This window comes from Ochotona curzoniae, unplaced genomic scaffold (genome assembly GCF_017591425.1).
Source record: "Ochotona curzoniae isolate NIBS_2020 unplaced genomic scaffold, NIBS_Ocur_1.0 contig_64, whole genome shotgun sequence".
Taxonomy (NCBI): Eukaryota; Metazoa; Chordata; class Mammalia; order Lagomorpha; family Ochotonidae; genus Ochotona; species Ochotona curzoniae.
The window spans coordinates 8,230,771-8,248,317 of NW_024466502.1; the positions used below are offsets into that span (position 1 = coordinate 8,230,771).

General features: G+C 49.2%; 1 protein-coding gene across 1 annotated transcript in view; it reads left to right on the forward strand.

The window, feature by feature from the left end:
* The window catches only part of TMTC4 (transmembrane O-mannosyltransferase targeting cadherins 4), a 46,256-nt gene that overhangs the window by 13,948 nt on the left and 14,761 nt on the right, over positions 1-17,547 (forward strand). Inside the window, exons 6-11 of the mRNA XM_040991167.1 lie at positions 8,205-8,305; positions 11,984-12,076; positions 12,290-12,454; positions 13,421-13,623; positions 14,941-15,112; positions 15,203-15,334. Coding sequence (XP_040847101.1) covers positions 8,205-8,305; positions 11,984-12,076; positions 12,290-12,454; positions 13,421-13,623; positions 14,941-15,112; positions 15,203-15,334 — 866 coding nt within the window. The remainder of the gene's footprint in view (positions 1-8,204; positions 8,306-11,983; positions 12,077-12,289; positions 12,455-13,420; positions 13,624-14,940; positions 15,113-15,202; positions 15,335-17,547) is intronic.

Consider the following 17,547-nt stretch of genomic DNA (forward strand, 5'->3'; position numbering starts at 1 on the left):
GTGTTAAGAAGCTTGGTAGATTTACTGTGTGAGATTCATCATTTAGGAGGCGTAGTAGACCCTTGCACGACTTTATCTGCAGCTGATTACAATACACTTGGACATGTCAAACTTATTTCCAAGACCTGTTCATAAAAAGATATTTTTCTAAAGCCTCTTTGGGAACCAAAAAATCAAGATGCTTAAATACCTGTTGGTTTCAGTTAATTAATACTTTGGTACATGAGAAATTGGTGAAGTAAATCTTAGTACTGAAATAAAGGGTATTCAAAGTTTAATGGAATATATGTGTGATGAAAAAAGCTATTTAGTGGGAACCAGCTTGGTTGCATATCAGGCTAAACCTCCACCTTTAGTGTCAGCATCCCATATAGGCGCTGGTTGATGTTCTGGCTGCTTCCATTTCCCATCCAGGTCCCAGCTTATAACCTGGCAAAGCAGTACAGGGTGACCCAAAGCCTTGGGACCCTGTACCCATGTGGGAGACCCGGGGAAGGCTCCTGGCTTTGGATCAGCTGAAGTCTGGCCATCACAGCCATTTGGGGTGTGAGCTAGCAAATGGAGAGATCTCTTTCTCCTCCACCTGTCTCTCCTCCTCTCTAAAAGTCTTCCTTTCAAATAAAAATAAACCTTTTTGTTTTTTTATATAAAGTGTGCAGGTACTCTACAAGCCACACTATTAAAAAAAAAAAAAAACATACATGGATCTTCGATGGTTTGTGCAGTAAAAGGGACACGTTTTTCATTCTGTTTTCTCCATGAACTCGAAGTACCTTCGTGTATTGACTAGAAGAAATAGCATGACCTTTCTTGGCCCCATAACATTCCTGGAGCACTTATAATATATTTACTTTGGGGTTGGAAATGGTCAGGCCTTTATTGTTAAATTTGTAGCTGTTTTTGTTAAAGCTCCCTGGGAAGTATTCGGTGTTTGCGCACCACCAGCAGTGGGGAACGTGGTTTCTGTGGAAACCCTTGCAGACCAGGAATGGATTTTCATTGAGCTGAGATCACTTGGACAGTTAAATGGAAGGCCATGGAAGCCTTTGAAGGCTTTCTCATGACCTCTTGTCTCCAAGCTGCCCCTTCTTGCTCGGATTTGGTCTCCCGGTAGTGTGAGCCTCTTTAGAAAAAGGGAAAGGTGGGCTCTAATGGAGCCCATGGAGCTGTTCCATTCTGGTGTCTGGTCCTTTGTGGTCACCAGCAGCTTATTTGGTCTTTGAAAAATATGAGGCTATATGGTTTGCCGCACACATCCACCCTGATCTTTAATGGTGTCGACCCTGGAAGTCATTGGTGGACATGAACTTTTGTATCCTTTGTCCTCTGGCTGTATCCTCCTGCCATGGCAGCCTCCAGGCTGTGGACCGTTGCAGTTCTTTCTTAGAAGTTTAAGGTGGTTGATCACCGACACCTGGCTCTTGAGCTGCAGTCTTGTGGTTTGGGGTTGGTTTTCCTTGCTGCTGTCTGTGCCCATTCATGGTTGCCCATCCCAGACTATGGATAGGGTGATTGGGGCCCAGCCAGGCCTGGACAACACAACAGCCTTGATCCTGCAAAAGGACCTCGTCTCCCTGGGCACCGTGTCCCACATGGGAACAGTTTTCCAGCCCCTTGCCAGCCAGATGCTGTGCCCTGGGCTGGCCCATCGTCCCTCAGCACCTTGTGGCCATTCTTTATCCCCTTCCCCATCAAGTGGCACCAGGTTGGCCCTCTCATTCTGCCAGCTACTTTCAGGCCCTCCTTGGCTCAGTTACTACCCTAAACCAGTGCTTCTGGAGGCTGGACCAACCTGGCCTAGCCTGTTGACAGAAGCACTTAATTTAGCAACTTCTGTGTATTTCTGATATTCTGTACTCTCTTAAGATTTATTTTATTTTTTCTTTTAAAGGCAGTTATAGGGCCCAATGCAGTAACCTAGTGGGTGAAGTCCTCACCTTGCACACACTGGGATCCCCTATGGGCGCGAGTTCTAATCTCTGCTTCCCATCCAGTTCCCTGCTTGTGGCCTAGGAAAGCAGTTGAGGATGGCCCCAAAGCCTTGGGATTCTGTACCCGCTTGGGAGACCCGGAAGAGGCTCTGGACTCCTGGCTTCAGATGGGTGCAGCTCTAGCCACTGGGGCCATTTGGGGAGTGAATGAGCAAATGGAAGATCTTCCTCTCTGTTTCTCCTCCTCTCTGTATATCTGATTTTTTTTAATTAAAAAGAAAAAAAAAGTGTTTTTTTTTTTTTAAGGCAGAGTTACAGAGAGAAGGAGAGACATAGAGAGGTCTTCCATCTACTGGTTCACCCTTCAAATGGTCACAGTGGCTGGAGCTGAGCACATCTGGAACCAGGAGCTTCTCCCACACCCCCCACATGGTTCAGGGGCCCAAGGACCTGAGCCATTCTCAGCTGCCTTCCCAGGCCACAAACATGGAGCTGGATGGGAAGTAGGACAGCCGGGATACCAGCACCCATGCAGGTGCCACAGCTGCAGGCTTAGCTCGTTATGCATGGTGCCAGTCCTTTTCAACTCATTTTTAAACACATTAAGAGTAGAACAGGCTTCACTACTCATAGATAAGAACTCTTAGGAATACCCCTGAAACATCACCTTCGATTTCACACATTGTACCTGAGAGCCTTTTGAGTTTCCATAAACCAAGACTACCTTCTCAGGAAAAAAAAAAAACAGTAAAAATGATTTGCAAAAGTAATTCTGTATAAGGCATTTCTTTCTTTTATGTTGCTGTAGGAACCCCCTGAGGCTGGGTGCTTGATGCACCCAGAGGTTTACCTGGAGCACAGTTTGGAGGCTGAGGCCAAGGTAAAGCGGCCTCTCTTTTGACCTCTTAGGAGGGCACCCTGAATGTGTCAGACATAGCAGAGAAGCCGCAAAGGAATGGGCTTTCCAACAGCCCAGCTCTTCGAAGCCAGGGAGGGTCCCTGAGAGCTGCGCTTGTCTCTTCACAGGCAGCTCCCCGAAGGAAGTCCTCACTCTCCACCAGCCCCCCAGCTCGCAAAGGTTCTGCCCCCTCCCAGCCACACCTTGAGCTTCATGCACGTGGAGCTGGGAGAGAAACCACAGCCAGACACAGCAGCATTACGAGACACTGCCCCCCCCCCCCCGCCATGCTGTTATGAACTAGCACTGAGACGTATTGGTGTTGGTCGTGTCATCAGCCATACTAAGTGCTTCCAGCTCTAGATCCCATGTCCAGTGCTAGGAGTGCAGAAACTCAGAGGCCCTGTCTGTGGGGGTGTCCAGGCCAGTACATCTGGGACTATTGTTGTGATGCAATAAGTAAAGCCACCACCTATGTTGCCAGCATCCCATATGGGTAGCAGCTCAAGTCCTGGCTCCTCCACTTCCGATCCTTCACCTGCTAACACACCTGGGAGTGCAGTTGAAGATGGCCCAAGTGCTTGGGTTCCTGCACCCATGTGGGAGACCTGGGTGGAATGCAAGGCTCCTGGCTGTAATTGGCCCCACCCCAGCTCCTATGGCTATCTGTCTGTCTCTGTGCGACTCTGCTCTCTGTTAGTCTGCCTTTCTAAAGACTGCCTGAGCAACAGAGTGTGCAGCTCCCTGCAGAGCCAGGGTTGCCTGGGCCCGCCTTGCCAGCGGGCTCCAAGTCATGCTCCCTGCTCTCCTGGTGTGTTCTGCAGAATGGGCGGCTGTTTTCTTGTGCTTTTGATTGATTTCCATCGGTTGGGCAGAGCAGGGCTCTTCATATTAATGGGTCTGCAGGTGTGTGGATCCACGTGTAGAGTTTGGGATAGAGTCATCAATCATGGCATTTTTGCTTCGCCCCGTTTAGTCAGTACAGCAGTGCAGGGGCTGGGTGGGGGACGTGGGGCTTGACTGTCCTTGCGCCGATGGTTGTTACGGTAGCTGTCTTTGTAAGTGTCCAACAGATGGTCAGGACTCTTGTGTGGTGGAAGTCCAGCATTTATTCAGGCACGAATCATGCTGTTTAGGGTTCAGAGTCACTGTTTAACCCATTTAAAAACCTGATCTGTGTGCTTTTTGGACCTGAACAGAGATTCACAAAAGAGGTCGAGCATCCATCAAACATGTGTTCGGGAAAGATTTTTTCCAGGGGATTAGATTGTCGTTTTGTACAGGAGCGAAAATGGAGTGCTCTGAAATGAACAACGCAGCCAGTTGAAAGCTCTTTTCCACCTCTGTCTTAGTAACCTGCTGAGTTTTCTTTAGAGATGGGATGCCTGGGTTATGCATCCAGACACTTTTTAAATAGCCTGGATTTATGAACAAGCAATTCTGTGTTAACCCCTAGAATGTTGGCATTTTCCAAAAATGAAGAAAATACTCTATGTCTCTGGGGCTCCGTGTGTGTGTGTGTGTGTGTGTGTGTGTGTGTGTAAATAAAATGGCTCCAAGCAAGGTTTTTTTACAGCAGAATCTTTTAAAAGGAAATATTCTCATAATATAAGCAATCATTTTTCTATTTTAAAAAAAATGACTAAGTCAAATGGAGTTGATGTTATTTCTGAATGCTGGGTATAAAATGTCACTATTTCTTCTCTGTTAAAGCCTGGCATTGCAAACTGAAAGCCTAATCTGTGCATGGCAGAGCTGGCACATTAGCTGAAGCTGTTCTCTAAGCTAACACCTTCCAATTCTTCTGCTAGGAGTTAGGGCTCAGAAGGTAAGTTCAGCACCTCACTTACAGCAGACAAGAGTCTGGGCTTTCGGGAGGACGTGGGGCCGCTGTCCACCTCGAGCTGCTGTTTGCTCGTCATGTCAGAGGTCAGATTTCAGACCCCATCGTCCTGAAAGCCTGAGCCTCTTGGCTGTGTCCGGATCCAGGCGCCCACCAGGCTTCCTCTTGGGCCGTCGTTCACTCTGGTTTTCGTGCTAATTTGTCTGCTTTTCTTGGATGCAGATCATGCAGTTTAGGAAACTCGGGTGATTCCTAACTCCTGCCTGCAGCATGGTTGTTTTTAGGCTGTGGGATCACTGCTGACCAAATTCTTGCGGTAGACTTCCTCTGTTTTCTTGGCACCCTCTTTTTTCTGCCTGCCGTGTCCCTGGGCTGCCAGTTGCTGGATGTGACAAGAACGTGCTCATGTTTCCGAGTGGCAACGCTGACTGCTTTCATTTGAAGCATGGCTTGGTAGCTTCCACTTCTGGAGTATCACTTTGTGAATCTGATGCTCATGGTGTGTGGTTCAGACAGCCAGCGTGGCCACATGTCAGGTGGCATGGTTCCCACATACCGGGTGGTATGCCAGGCAGAGGTGATGGGGGCGCTGGCTTGTGCCATGTGACACCTCTATTGCAAGAGGCACTGCCCACTGCAGAGGTGCCTGCTTGGTTGCATTGGCCGTTGGCCCTGACAGGCGTCCGTCGGCAGGGCAGTGCTGTCCCTGGGCCCCCTCAGCTCCGGCAGCCATTTTCTGCTTTCCCCCATAGCTTTGGAGTCTCTGTCATAACAGTGCCTAGGACAACACCAAGTGGTTGGAATGCAGACCCGTGATGGGCAGGGCATCTCATCTGGGAGCCAGGCCTGGGAACTCACTGTCTAGGCCCCGGCGTGCAGTCAGAGCCAAACACAGTGCACATCTTTCTGATAGTCACATTATTAAAGAAAGATGGGGTGCATTTTAATATTGTACTTTGTTTAGCTCAGTACATTTAAGAAGTCAACATATAGTATAAAAGTACAAAATATTTTACTATTTTTCATACTGAGTATCTTTTATGCTTTGGCATTGGGGCTGGGTCAGTTTCAAGGGCTCTTTGGCTGCCACAACCTCTGTCCTGGAAAGTGGCAGTCTACTGTGTGTCCACTGAAGGTGAAGTCACCACCAGGCTAATTACTGGCAGTTGAAAGTTTGCCTTTGACAGGAAATTGTCACTGTTTAATGTTTAAACTTAAAACAAAAAACACTTTATCTCTTCAGTATCTGGATCTGGCTGCACGCAGCTGACAGGCACGTGCTGGGTCCCTGCGAGGTTGAAGGAGCACCCTGGGTCACCCTTTAACTTCCCAGGGCTCAGTGCACTTAGAGCTGGGTGACGAGGCCATGCCTCACTTGAAGCCTCGTGGGAAATTGCAGCCCCTCAGCTGAGGGAGTTTTGCTAATTCATATGCAGTGTTTACTGAGTCATCTCTGTGGCAATATACCAAGTGACTTTTTAAAATATCTAGTTTGGTGGCCAGTGTGAAAGTTCAATTGGCTAACCTTCCTCCTTGCAAACACGGGGATCCCATATGGACACCACTTCCCATCCAGCTCCCTGCTTGTGGCCTGGAAAAGCGGTGGAGGACGGCCCAAAGCCCTGGGACCCTGTATCCATGTGGGAGACCCAGAGGAAGCTCCTGGCTCCTTGCTTCGGATTGGCTGATCTCTAGCCACTGCAGCCATCTGGGGATTGAATAGTGGATGAAAGATCTCTCTGTCTCTCCTTCTCCCTGTAAGGCTGCCTTTCCAATAAAAATGAAACAAATCCTTTTTTTAAAATCTGGTTTTTGTACATGTACGTGGAGAAGGAGACATTGAAGTGCTAATGTTACACAGTGCAAGTAAGACTTCCGCCGTCCCTTCCATAGTCTTCCTCCTAAGCTGTTTCTTGTGTATTTGCCAGGGAAACATTGGGCATTTACAAACTTTATATATATTTTTAAAAAATTTTATATGTTCATGTAATACTTTTTTCAAGATTAGTTATTCAAGATTGGTTTTTTTCAAGATTATTTGAGAAATGTACACGGAGAGGGAAAGAGACAGAGAAATCTTTCATCCTCTGGTTCACTACCCAGATGGTCGTAATGACCTGGGCTGTGCCCAGCCAAAACCAGGGGTCTGGAGTTTCTTTCTGTTCTCCCGTATGAGTGAAAGAGCCCATGCACTTGGGCCATCTTCCCACCGCTTTCCCAGGCACATTTAGTAGGGAGCAGGATCAGAAGTGGGGAAGCCAGGACTCGAACCAGTGCCTGTATGGGATGCTGCTGGTGGTGCAGCAGTTTAACTCATTACTCCACAGTGCCAGCTCCTGTTGATGTAATCTGTACCACAGCCAGGAGTTCCTGTGTGATTTTTTTTCTCTCAAGTATATTCCGAGGTCCATTGAATTGCCCCCGTTTCTTAGATGAAGCCATTGAGATAGTAAATGTAACTTGCTCAGTGCCATGTTGTGATTCAAGTGCTAGAATTCAGACCGGAAGTCATGGCGTGCAACAGCACAGAGCCAAGTTGACGGGCACCTCGTGCAAGGTGACGAAGGGCCAAGTTGACGGGCACCTCGTGCAAGGTGACGCAGGGCCAAGTTGACGGGCGCCTCGTGCAAGGTGACAAAGGGCCAAGTGACAGGCGCCTCATGCAAGATGACACAGGGTTCCTCCAAGCAGGTTTACCTTTGCTGCACTTGTGTTTTTCAGCTGTTTGTTTACTCGGGTGCAGGGTGATGTTCTTCACAAAAAAAGGACAGAGATGAGTGCTGGCTGTGACCTCTCTGCCCAGCAGGTTGACCCTGGCCGCGAGAATGCACACAACACCAACTGGAATAGTGTCAAGCCAGATCTAGCCTCCCAGGGCTTCATGGAGACCCATGGTCGTTCCTTGAGTGCTGGCTGCCCACTTGCTTCTCACAGGGGCCACAGGTCTGGTGGTACTTAGACCACCTGTTGAGGATCAAGGCCCTGAGTCCATTGGCCCAGATTGGCTCATGCTTTCACCTGTCCTAGGTGTAAGCAGGTGCATCCTCCAGAGGATGGGAGCCATCGCACCCTGGCAGTGGAGCAGACAGTCTGGTGCCAGCTGGCCTACGGAGCTGGGGGCAGGGGCGTTCGGGCTGCTCAGGCACTCTGAGTGCCATACCCTGACTGCAGCAGGCATTGCAGCCCTCTTGAAAGCAGGTGGATGGGTGGTTGATAAATCTTATCAGAAATCTCCAGCAGATGGTGGGTTGGGGAGAAGAATCTTCCCCGTGGGAACTTGAGGTTGTGACATTTTTGATGCCTCTCAAAGGCTCTGGACCCCTACTGGGGAGAACCTTGAGAGAGGACATGTGTCCCATTTAGAGGTGGTGTGTAACAAGTGAAGACACACACACGCCCAACACAAGCTGTGTTGTCTGAAAAGCAGACGATGATGTCACTCCGCCTATGTAGCTGTGTATTAGAATTCATGATGCTAACAGGATGGGCCACATCACATTTCCCTGTGTTTATTGTTTCTCCTACGTGGCAGATAGCAAAGAGGGAACGCGTTCTTCTACCTTCTGGGTCTTGCTGAGTATCCTTCTGGGAGCTGTGGCCATGCTGTGCAAGGAGCAGGGGATCACCGTGCTGGTAAGAGCCAAGGTGCAGCAGGGCTGGTTTCGTGTACACATCTGACCCCACCTAGTGCGGCAGCTTGGGCTGTCTGTGGCCCTGCTTCTTTTTCTGCTTCCGTATCCCACCTGCTGGCCAGAGCCATAGACTTTTCTGGAGTGATGGCATGTGCCGACCCAGTTCTGAAGGGTTACTGACCGGTTCTCATGGCCGTGATTGGCAGTTGGTGGAGAGTAATGCGCAGAAAGTGCTTCTGGGCTGTAACTTATGGACTGTGTCTTCTTGACGGAGTCTCTAGGAAAAGGGGAAAAGAATGATTGGCTGTCTCGGGCACTTGCATGGCTTTTAACACTCCTGGATCTAACAGAGACCCGACCCCATCAGTGGGTCCTGCCCTGCTTTGATAAAGAGCAGTGGACAATTTGGAAATGAAGATACAGGAGGTCAGTTAGCCACTCAAATCTTCCCATGCAGCCACAAGCTGTGTGCTCTGCCTGCCCGGTACGTAGCACCCCAGAGCAAGGCTTCACCAGCCGGCATAATCAAAGGGTTGCATGTTCACCAGCGTTCGGTGTGAGCGTAAAGGAGTACTTAGTGATTGCGGGTTTAAAGAAGAGGCTGTTAATTGGCATTTCCAACGGGACTGCTCCTGTGGGAGCTCCTTGGAAGCGGGATGTGTGTGATGGTTGTGCATGCTCCCCTTGGAGCCTTGACGTGTTGCCATGCGGGCATGTAGGGCATGTCAGGCCAGTTCGGTGCTTTGTAAATTTGTTCCAGAGTATGTTGTATTTAATAATTGTCACTAGAATCCAGATGGAAAACTTTGATTTTAACCAGAGGTAAAACTAACGAAGTTTCAATCTATTTTGTGTCTTAAATTCTGTTCCTATCTTTTTCTATCTTTCCCTATGTTTCTTTGTTTTATAGTTTTCTATTTGTTTATAAGAGTCACTTTTTCTGAAACTTTTTTCAGATAGAAAAATTTTTTAATATAAGTTCTCTTCTTTCTGCCTTATAATCCCTTACCCAGAAATATTCATTTTTTCAAGGAATTTATTAATACATGAGATACTCTGGGTCACAACAGATCTGGAATAATTATGACCACACAGTTCTCATTATTCCCAACTTTAAAACCAAGCATTCCAACATTTCTTGTGATTTCATTTAGCTCTAATTTACATGCAGTGAAACACTTAGCTCTAAAAGCTTGGACTGAATTTGGGGCAACGAGACACGCATGGCGATTATCACCCCATCAGGTACCCTCATACCCCTATCCTGCCCAGAAACAACTTCACAATGTATTAAATATTCAAGTCAGTTAGGAACAACTGGTAAATCCGTTCTCCGAAGTATTGGCACAGAACCAGAGAATTGGATCATTTTGAAAGCTCTTCAAAAGGTTCGTGAAAAACACATACACTATGGCAAAAACTCTGCGTGGATTTTTTTTTAAAATTGCAACAAGATGGAGTTATTTTTTAATTTGACTTGTCTTATGAAGGTGACTGTCCGGTTGAGATCAGTTATTTCACATGAATTGAGCTTACAGGTCAACTTTGGCCTTGGCCATGTAATGAAACCAGTCAGATTGATTTGCTAAAGGCAGTTCTGTTGTGAGCCAAAGCCTGACCCTCCTAGAAAGGGCCCAGTGAGGACCTGTACCCAGCAGCTCGAAGCCTGTTAGGCGGTCAGGACCCCAGGCCTGCTGGGCTGCAGTCCACCCGGCCAGGTCCCCGGCGAGTCCTACCTGGTAGCATTTCATAAGCATTGCAGGATTAGGTTGTGTTCACGTGAATAAAGGTACCGTGACCCCTTCCTGTTTTCACACATTTTGTTAAAAATGTGCACATTTTGATGATGCTTTTAAATGAGAGACCCAAGGCAAGGCCAGTCAGTGTTCAGCGTGGTCCTCTTACCCACCAGACTATCAGATGGCTGTCCTGAAGCTCACAGTCAGAAAAGCCCGTGGTGTTAAAAGAGGCGGGTGCTTCTGCCTTCCAGAGCTGGTTTAGAGCCAGACAGAGATTCTGCTCTGTGACCCACATGGGTGAACTTACCGGGCGTCTCTGACATGACGGACCCGGCACTGGCCTGGATTGGATAATGAGTGTCTCCCAGCACTTATGGGAGAGGGTTAAGCAGGGATGTCACCCACCCTCTGAAACCCACAAATTAACCCTGACTTCTGATGATTTATGGTCTTTATGCTGCAAAGGCCCATGTGGAAAAGACCCACGTTGTTCCCAGTGGGCTTTACCAGGAGGCTACACTGCTCCCTGGAGAACACTCCATGCATGCATGCGTATATACACACACGCACAGCGTGGGCCATGGGGATGCTGTTCCCGCCAGAGGCTCATCGCAGAGGAGAGAGACCCCTGAGGCTCCGCTGCACTTCTGCTGGCAGTTATACCTATGTTAGCTGCAAATGCAGCCCTTCCCTGGGTCCTATGCAGACCGTTGGCCCTGGGACTGGGGGCGACAGCCTGCTGGTGTCAGCTTAGCTTCCAGATTTGCCCAGCGTGTCTCCATCCTGGCCAGTTGGCAGGGCAAGCCAAGGAGGGCACAGCCCTGCCAAAAGGAACACGAATCGCTTTTCCCCATGCTCCCAGACTAGCACCCAGCCTCACACTCCACATCCTTGCAGGGCAGGCCGTGAGGTCTGATCTGACTGTGTGTCAAGGAGCAGACAAGCGGGTGATGGGACCCAGGAGAACAGCTCCGTCTGAGAGCATAGCACACAGCTCCTCCCCACTGTGCCACCTCTGGCCAGCACTTACTGCTGCCAGGCTGTGGCTGGCTTTGTGAGGTTAGAACTGTCTCTGTCTGCCCAGGTAACTGCTCTTGCATGAACTAAAGGACTGTTCCTGGGAGCCCCAAACTACTAGCTATCATGAATCTTTAAGCCCTTGTTAAAGATTTATTTTAATTTCTTTGAAAGGCAAAGCTACAAGAGAAAGACAGATCTTCCGTTTATTGGTTCTGTCCCCAAAAGGCTGCAGTGGTTAAGGCCGACCCAGGCTGAAGCCCAGAGCCTGGAACTGCTTTCTTGTCTCCCGCATGAATGGAAGGGACCTGAGCACTTGGAGGACCCCCACCTGCCTCTGCAGTGTGCTGACATCCCATATGGGCACCGGTTCAAGTCCTGGCTGCTCCACTTCCCTTCCAGCTCCCTGCTACTCACCTGGGAAAGCAGCAGAGGATGGCAGAGGTGCTTGGACCTGCAGTCATGTGGGACACCTGCAAGAAGCTCCTGACTGCTGTCTTGGGATGGGCTTAGCTCCAGACATTACCCTTTGGGGAGCGAATTGGTGAATGGAAGATCAAAATTAATCCCTTTCTCTCCCCCCCTTCCCATCTCTCTCTCCCTCCCTTCATCTCTTCCTCCCCTTCCCTCCCTCTCTCTGTGTAATTCTGCCTTTCAAATAAAAATAAACAAATATTTAAAGAAGGCAGTACTTCTTAATGCAGACCACACGACCATTACTAATAAGTACCTTCCCAGGACTCAACCGTGATGTGATTTGTCACCATGAGCTCAGCACTTGCTAGAAACAGAGGGATTCTCTTAGGTGAGAGTGGGAGAGATCCTTGGTCTGTGATGAGCACATCCATGGCACTTTCGGCCCAATTCAGGCCAAGTCAGAGCTGGATTCTCCCAGCCTCAATGATCTGGCTTTGCCCCCTTAGGGTTTGAACGCCGTGTTTGACATCCTGGTGATCGGCAAAGTCAATGTTCTGGAGCTTGTCCACAAGGTACTGCGCAAGCGCAAGTCGTTAGAGGTGAGTGTTTGCTCTCTCCAGCCTGACGTTGGAAAAATATTCAAAGTGCTGTTTCACAGCATGTCTTTGGATCTTTTTCTTTTTGTGAGAGCCAGCTCCTGAAGGCAAGGTGTCTTGAGTGGCTGGGGCGGAACTGCCTTGCGTTGGTGCCTGACTCAGCTGCACCCGTAGCAGTTGTGGCACAGCATCAGGGGCCATGTGCTGTGCTTTCAGAGTGCCAGCGTGCTCAGGAACGGGGCCCTGCTCTTCCGAATGGCGCTGCTCACCTGCGGAGGTGCCGCTGTGCTCTACGTGCGCTGGAAGATCATGGGTACTGGCCCTCCCACCTTCACCGAAGTGGACAACCCGGCCTCCTTTGCTGACAGCCTGCTGGTCAGGGTGAGCTCCGAGCATGTCCTAGGGGCAGTTTCCAGGGCTCCCCAGCTTCCTAGTCCTGTGTCCCTCTGCACTTCACTCCCCATCACTAAGTAACTGAGAACCACTGTGCTTGCTTGCTATCACTGAGGACATTCCAGGACAAAGCCAGCTTGCCCGGAGGGCTCAGTGTGACCCCCTGTGGGTGCTGGGTCCTCTGAGCATTTGCATGAACTTGTCTCTGCACGTCCTCTGCCAGGGGCCAACCCCCTGGGCACTGCAGTCACTGATGTTCAGCAGGGTGCACGGCCAATTCCAGGCTTGCTTTTTGGGAACCTCTCTCCTCCATTACTCCTTACTACCAAGATTTTCCATTTGCCACTAGCTAAATCTGCAAATACAGAATCAGCAATTATGGGGGGGCGTGGGAGGTGGGCAGCTGCAAATGTATTTCCTTTAAAGTCAAAAGCAGAATATGGCTCCTTCTAACGTCACATTTCTTGCCTGCTCTGTTAAAATGGGCCCTGACTCTGTTCCTCTCCTTCACGGCTGGGTTAGTAGAGACTGAGCCCTTCCAGGAATTCAAGACTATTTTATTGGTTTCCTTTTGATGCACTCCCAAAGACAGAGATCCAGAGAACAGCCCCAGGCCCCTGTCCCTGTGTTGTTGAACGCACAGGTGATCCCTGAACAATGAATGTCCTGAGTCACGGCTTTGGCCATCGCTAAGTATACGGAACCAGAGCTTGGCCAGGAACAGTACAGGTGTTTTACCCAGTTCACTGTATGTGTGTGTCCTCAAGTCTGAACGCACTGACTGCAAAACAGCCTGCAGCCCGTGCCCAATATACAGATTAGCAGCACTGATTTATAGCCATTGTCCTTGAACAGTAGTACGTGAATGCCTCAGATGTGAAGGCAGGTTCATGCATATATTTCCTTGCAAATTCATTATCAAATTTAAATGCTTGTTTTTCTTTTGACTGGCAGGCCATAAACTATAATTACTACTATTCATTGAACGCCTGGCTGCTGCTGTGTCCCTGGTGGCTGTGTTTTGATTGGTCCATGGGCTGCATCCCCCTCATTAAGTCCTTCGGGGACTGGCGGGTAATTGCGCTGGCTGCACTCTGGCTCTGCCTAATTGGCCTGATACGCCAAGCCCTGTGCTCTGAAGACAGCCACAGGAGAAGGTAAGAGGCAGCACTGAATTTCAGCTTCCTCCCTGGGCATGGCCAGCAGCACTATGTTCCATCCAGTGCTGATCATCCCAGGTAGCTGGTGGAAGTGGGGTTGGTCCCAGGAGTTCCCCTTCCAATTCCTCTCTGGCCAGGATGAGTTACATGCAATCAGGGTCCTCGTTGACTTCACCTAGGTGGGAAAGGGGCAGGAAGAGGGCGTCCAGATGGCTGCCTTGTCTTCCCCACCCTTTCCTCACAAGTGGTGAAGAGTCATTAATGGTCAGCAATGAGCATGCAATTGATGTGTGTGTCCTTCAGTGACAATTGTCCTTTGCTGAATGCTGTAGTGAGTCCTCTGTCACTGTTGGGTGCAGCATAGCCTGCTACCCGAGGAGCAGGCTTTCTTGGTGGGGCGAAAGTGACTGGGGAAAGCCAGTGTGTTTCACGAAAATTGCAGATAATTTCTTTTAAGCATGTGTTTATGGAATTAGATTAGTAATTTGTCAAAGTAAATTTTTAAGTTCACCTATGTCTAAAATTGTCTGGTGATTCCGAAGACCAATAGACTTTAGTCCCAGCTCATTTAGATATAAGAAAAGGAATTTTAAAGAAAATCCTATAAGCCCAGCAGACAAGAAGAAACCAAGCCTGGCTGAGTTTCTTCATCCATCCTGATGTATCATGGGGGACCCTGGAAATGATCTGTTGGTTCTAGAGGTATACCAGTGCTCAGCTTGCTTTCGGACATTTGCAAGGAAGTAAAGCCAAAAATGGTTTTTTACATTCGGGTTTTCTGGCAGTTAAACAACTTAGATCTTGGGATTCCTCTCAAGTCTGGTTGTGGGAAGGGAATTCCTTGAAAACTTCACTGACCTCATTGGGCCAGTGGGCACTGAATTATTCAATACTTAAGGAGTTCCTTCTGGGTGCAGGTGCCCAGGCACTTGGGCCGTTCTCCACTGCTTCCCAGGCACATTAGCCATATTAGCCATGAGCTGGATCAGAAGTAGAGTAGCTGAGAATCACACAAGTGCCCATATGGATGTTGGCCCTGCAGGCTTTTATCTGCTAAGCCACAGTGCCCACCAGCACCATGCTTTATCCTTACACTTGGTAACAGGCAATTTGTAATATTTTTGTGTCCTATCCCTGTTCTGCCAGGCAGACCAGATCCTCGCCACTGGTGACATTTCTGGGCCAGCAGTGCCACCTTTCCTCTATTGGTGGCCTGAAGCACAAATGTCTCTCTCCTGAGTGTAGCATTGGGCAGGACACGTTTCTTGAAACATTTGAAAGCAGCTGTTCACATCTGTTCTTTTGATTTCCTAGGACCCTCACGCTGGGCCTGGGCTTCCTCGTTATCCCCTTCCTGCCAGCAAGCAACCTCTTCTTCCGTGTGGGCTTTGTGGTGGCTGAGCGAGTCCTCTACCTGCCCAGCATGGGCTACTGCGTGCTGCTGACCTGTGGGCTCGGAGCCCTGAGCAGGCATACCAGGAAGAAGGTACTGCCAGGCCAGGTGTGTGTGCACTCCCAGCTGCTGGACACGGCTCTCTGAGGCCGTCTGCCTGTCCATCTCTCCATCTCTCTCCAGAAGCTCGTGGGCGCCATCGTCCTGGGGATTCTAGCTCTCTACACTCTCAAGTGTGTGATTCGCAGCAGTGAGTGGCGGAACGAAGAGCAGCTCTTCCGAAGCGCCCTGTCCGTGTGTCCCCTCAACGCCAAGGTACCTGGGAGACTCACTGGGCAAAGGTGTTCAGCTCTCTATGCCGAGTAGTCTAGTGTCAGACCATGGTCAATGACTTGGGCTTTTCCTGGCGTTCATGATTTTGGCAAGATTCCATACCACGTTGAGTGGTAGGAAGGCACAGGGTTAGGTTCGAAGGCTTCTCCAGCAGTGTAGCTTGCTGTGGTGAAGTTACCATGCCTCGTTTCTTGGCTCTCCTGACCTGGAGCCGTGGAGACAGTTCAGGGAGAACTCCTCATGGGTGTGGCTCACTGGAGTGAAGAAAGGACAGTGCATCCAGGCCGAATAGTGTGGGTGAAACTAATCAACAGAGTGTGATGGCGACCTGGAATTGAAAACCAGTGTGTGAAAAGGCGGCTGACCTCTTGTCGGTCCCGAGCTTGGATCCAGACCTCCCCATTGTGGCTTGTCAACGAGAGATGGAGATGAGAGAATGAGTTATTTGTGCTTTGCTTTCATTTGATTTTCTGACCTATCAGTTTGTTTTCTGCTACTAAGAATGAATCTCCAGTGACTTAACTCCATCTGTGCTAGGAGATGCACTCTATTTTTGCTTTCCTTCAGCGTAGAGGTTGTTGCCCTTTTGTGTGCAGTTGGTTCGCTCCCAGGTTGATGGGTGTCTGGTGACAGAGTTCTTCAGTGCTGGGGTAGGAAGCCCAGCCTGGCACGGCGGGCAGGCACACAGTTAGGAGGGTAGAGGTGGCTCTGGTGTTACCCTAGTTCAGGGCATGTCGGCTGAGAGCCAGAGTATTTGCAGAACAAGTGAAGCCGCCTCCTGCCATGCTGTCATCCCATGGGGTTCATGTTCTGGCTGCTCCGCTTCTGAACCAGTGCCCTGTTCCTAGTTACCTGGGAGAAGCAGAGGAAGAGGGCCCCCGCCACCCACAAGGGATGAAGCTCTCAGCCCCAGGCTTTGGCTTGGCTCCGCCCTGGCCATTGCAGCCACCTGGGGAGGGACCCAGCAGGTGGAAGACCTCTCTGTCCCCCTCTCTCACTCTGTAACTTGACTTCAAATACATAAACCTTTTTGAATAAGACCTTGTCTGGAAAAACACCCATGGAGATAATCCTTTCTAAGATTTCTTCCAAGGATAGTATTAGTGTGAGCAAGACAAAGTTATTGCTGCATATTCAACTGTTCACTGTAAGGCATCCTAGAATCACCTTTACTTCCTGGTCTTGAAGAAGCCGATTGATTTCAGGGAAGTGATCTCATTTAGCGAGATACTGGCTGCCTTCCACCCCAACAGGGAATGTGTTTTCTACAGCTGTTTGTTTCCTCTTGTTTTTCACAGAGCAGTGTGGGAGCGTTTGGCGCTGGCTCTGGTTTAGGCCCAGGTCTATAAGGTGCACAGTCTGCAGATGATGGAAGCATCAGTGAAGTGTCACTGCCTGGCCTGCTTGGAGCTACCCCAGCGCCTCGCCTGTGGCGGACTCTCCATGTTAGTTATTGAGTCTAATTAAGTGGGAATTGAGCTCCCCACACCCGCAGTGGCCAAGACACCAAGGAACTACATTCACCTTCGCTCATCTTTAGTTTTTCAGGCTCAGAGCTCTGTGGGACTCCATAGCATTGCTGAAACAGTTCTTAATTCTTTCAACAATGAAAAGGATCCTACCCCCACTATGGCCTATTTTAAAGTCTGATATTGGCAGAATATTTGATACAGAGAGTGTATTCAATATGTTCTGGTATTCAATGTGCCGTTTTCTTTTTGAGATGATTTATTTGAAAGGCAGATTTAGATAAAGAGGAAGAGAGACAAAGTTCCATCCACTGTTTAATTCCCCAAATGGCTGCGATGGCCAGGAGCCTGGAATTCCGTCCTGGTCTCCCACGTCAGTGGCAGAGGCCCGTGTACTTGGGCCATCTCCCACTGCTTTCCCAGGCACATGAGCAGAGAGCTGGATTAGAAGCGGAGCACCCAGGACCCTAACCAGTGCTGAAACTGGTGTTGCAGGTAGCAGCCTAACGCGCTCCACTGGCCCCCAACATTGCTTTCTTGGTTGATACTTTTATGCGGTTTATTTACAGGCCGCTGAGCCAGCACTGATTTTTATCTTTGGCTTCTCCTGTGAGGGCTCCTTGCTTCAGTGGGTGAATCCAAAGGCAAAAGGAAAGTTGGAAAATAAACATAACAAAAAAATCACCTAACCACTATTTCAAGTAACTTGTTGTGAAGTATTTGTTT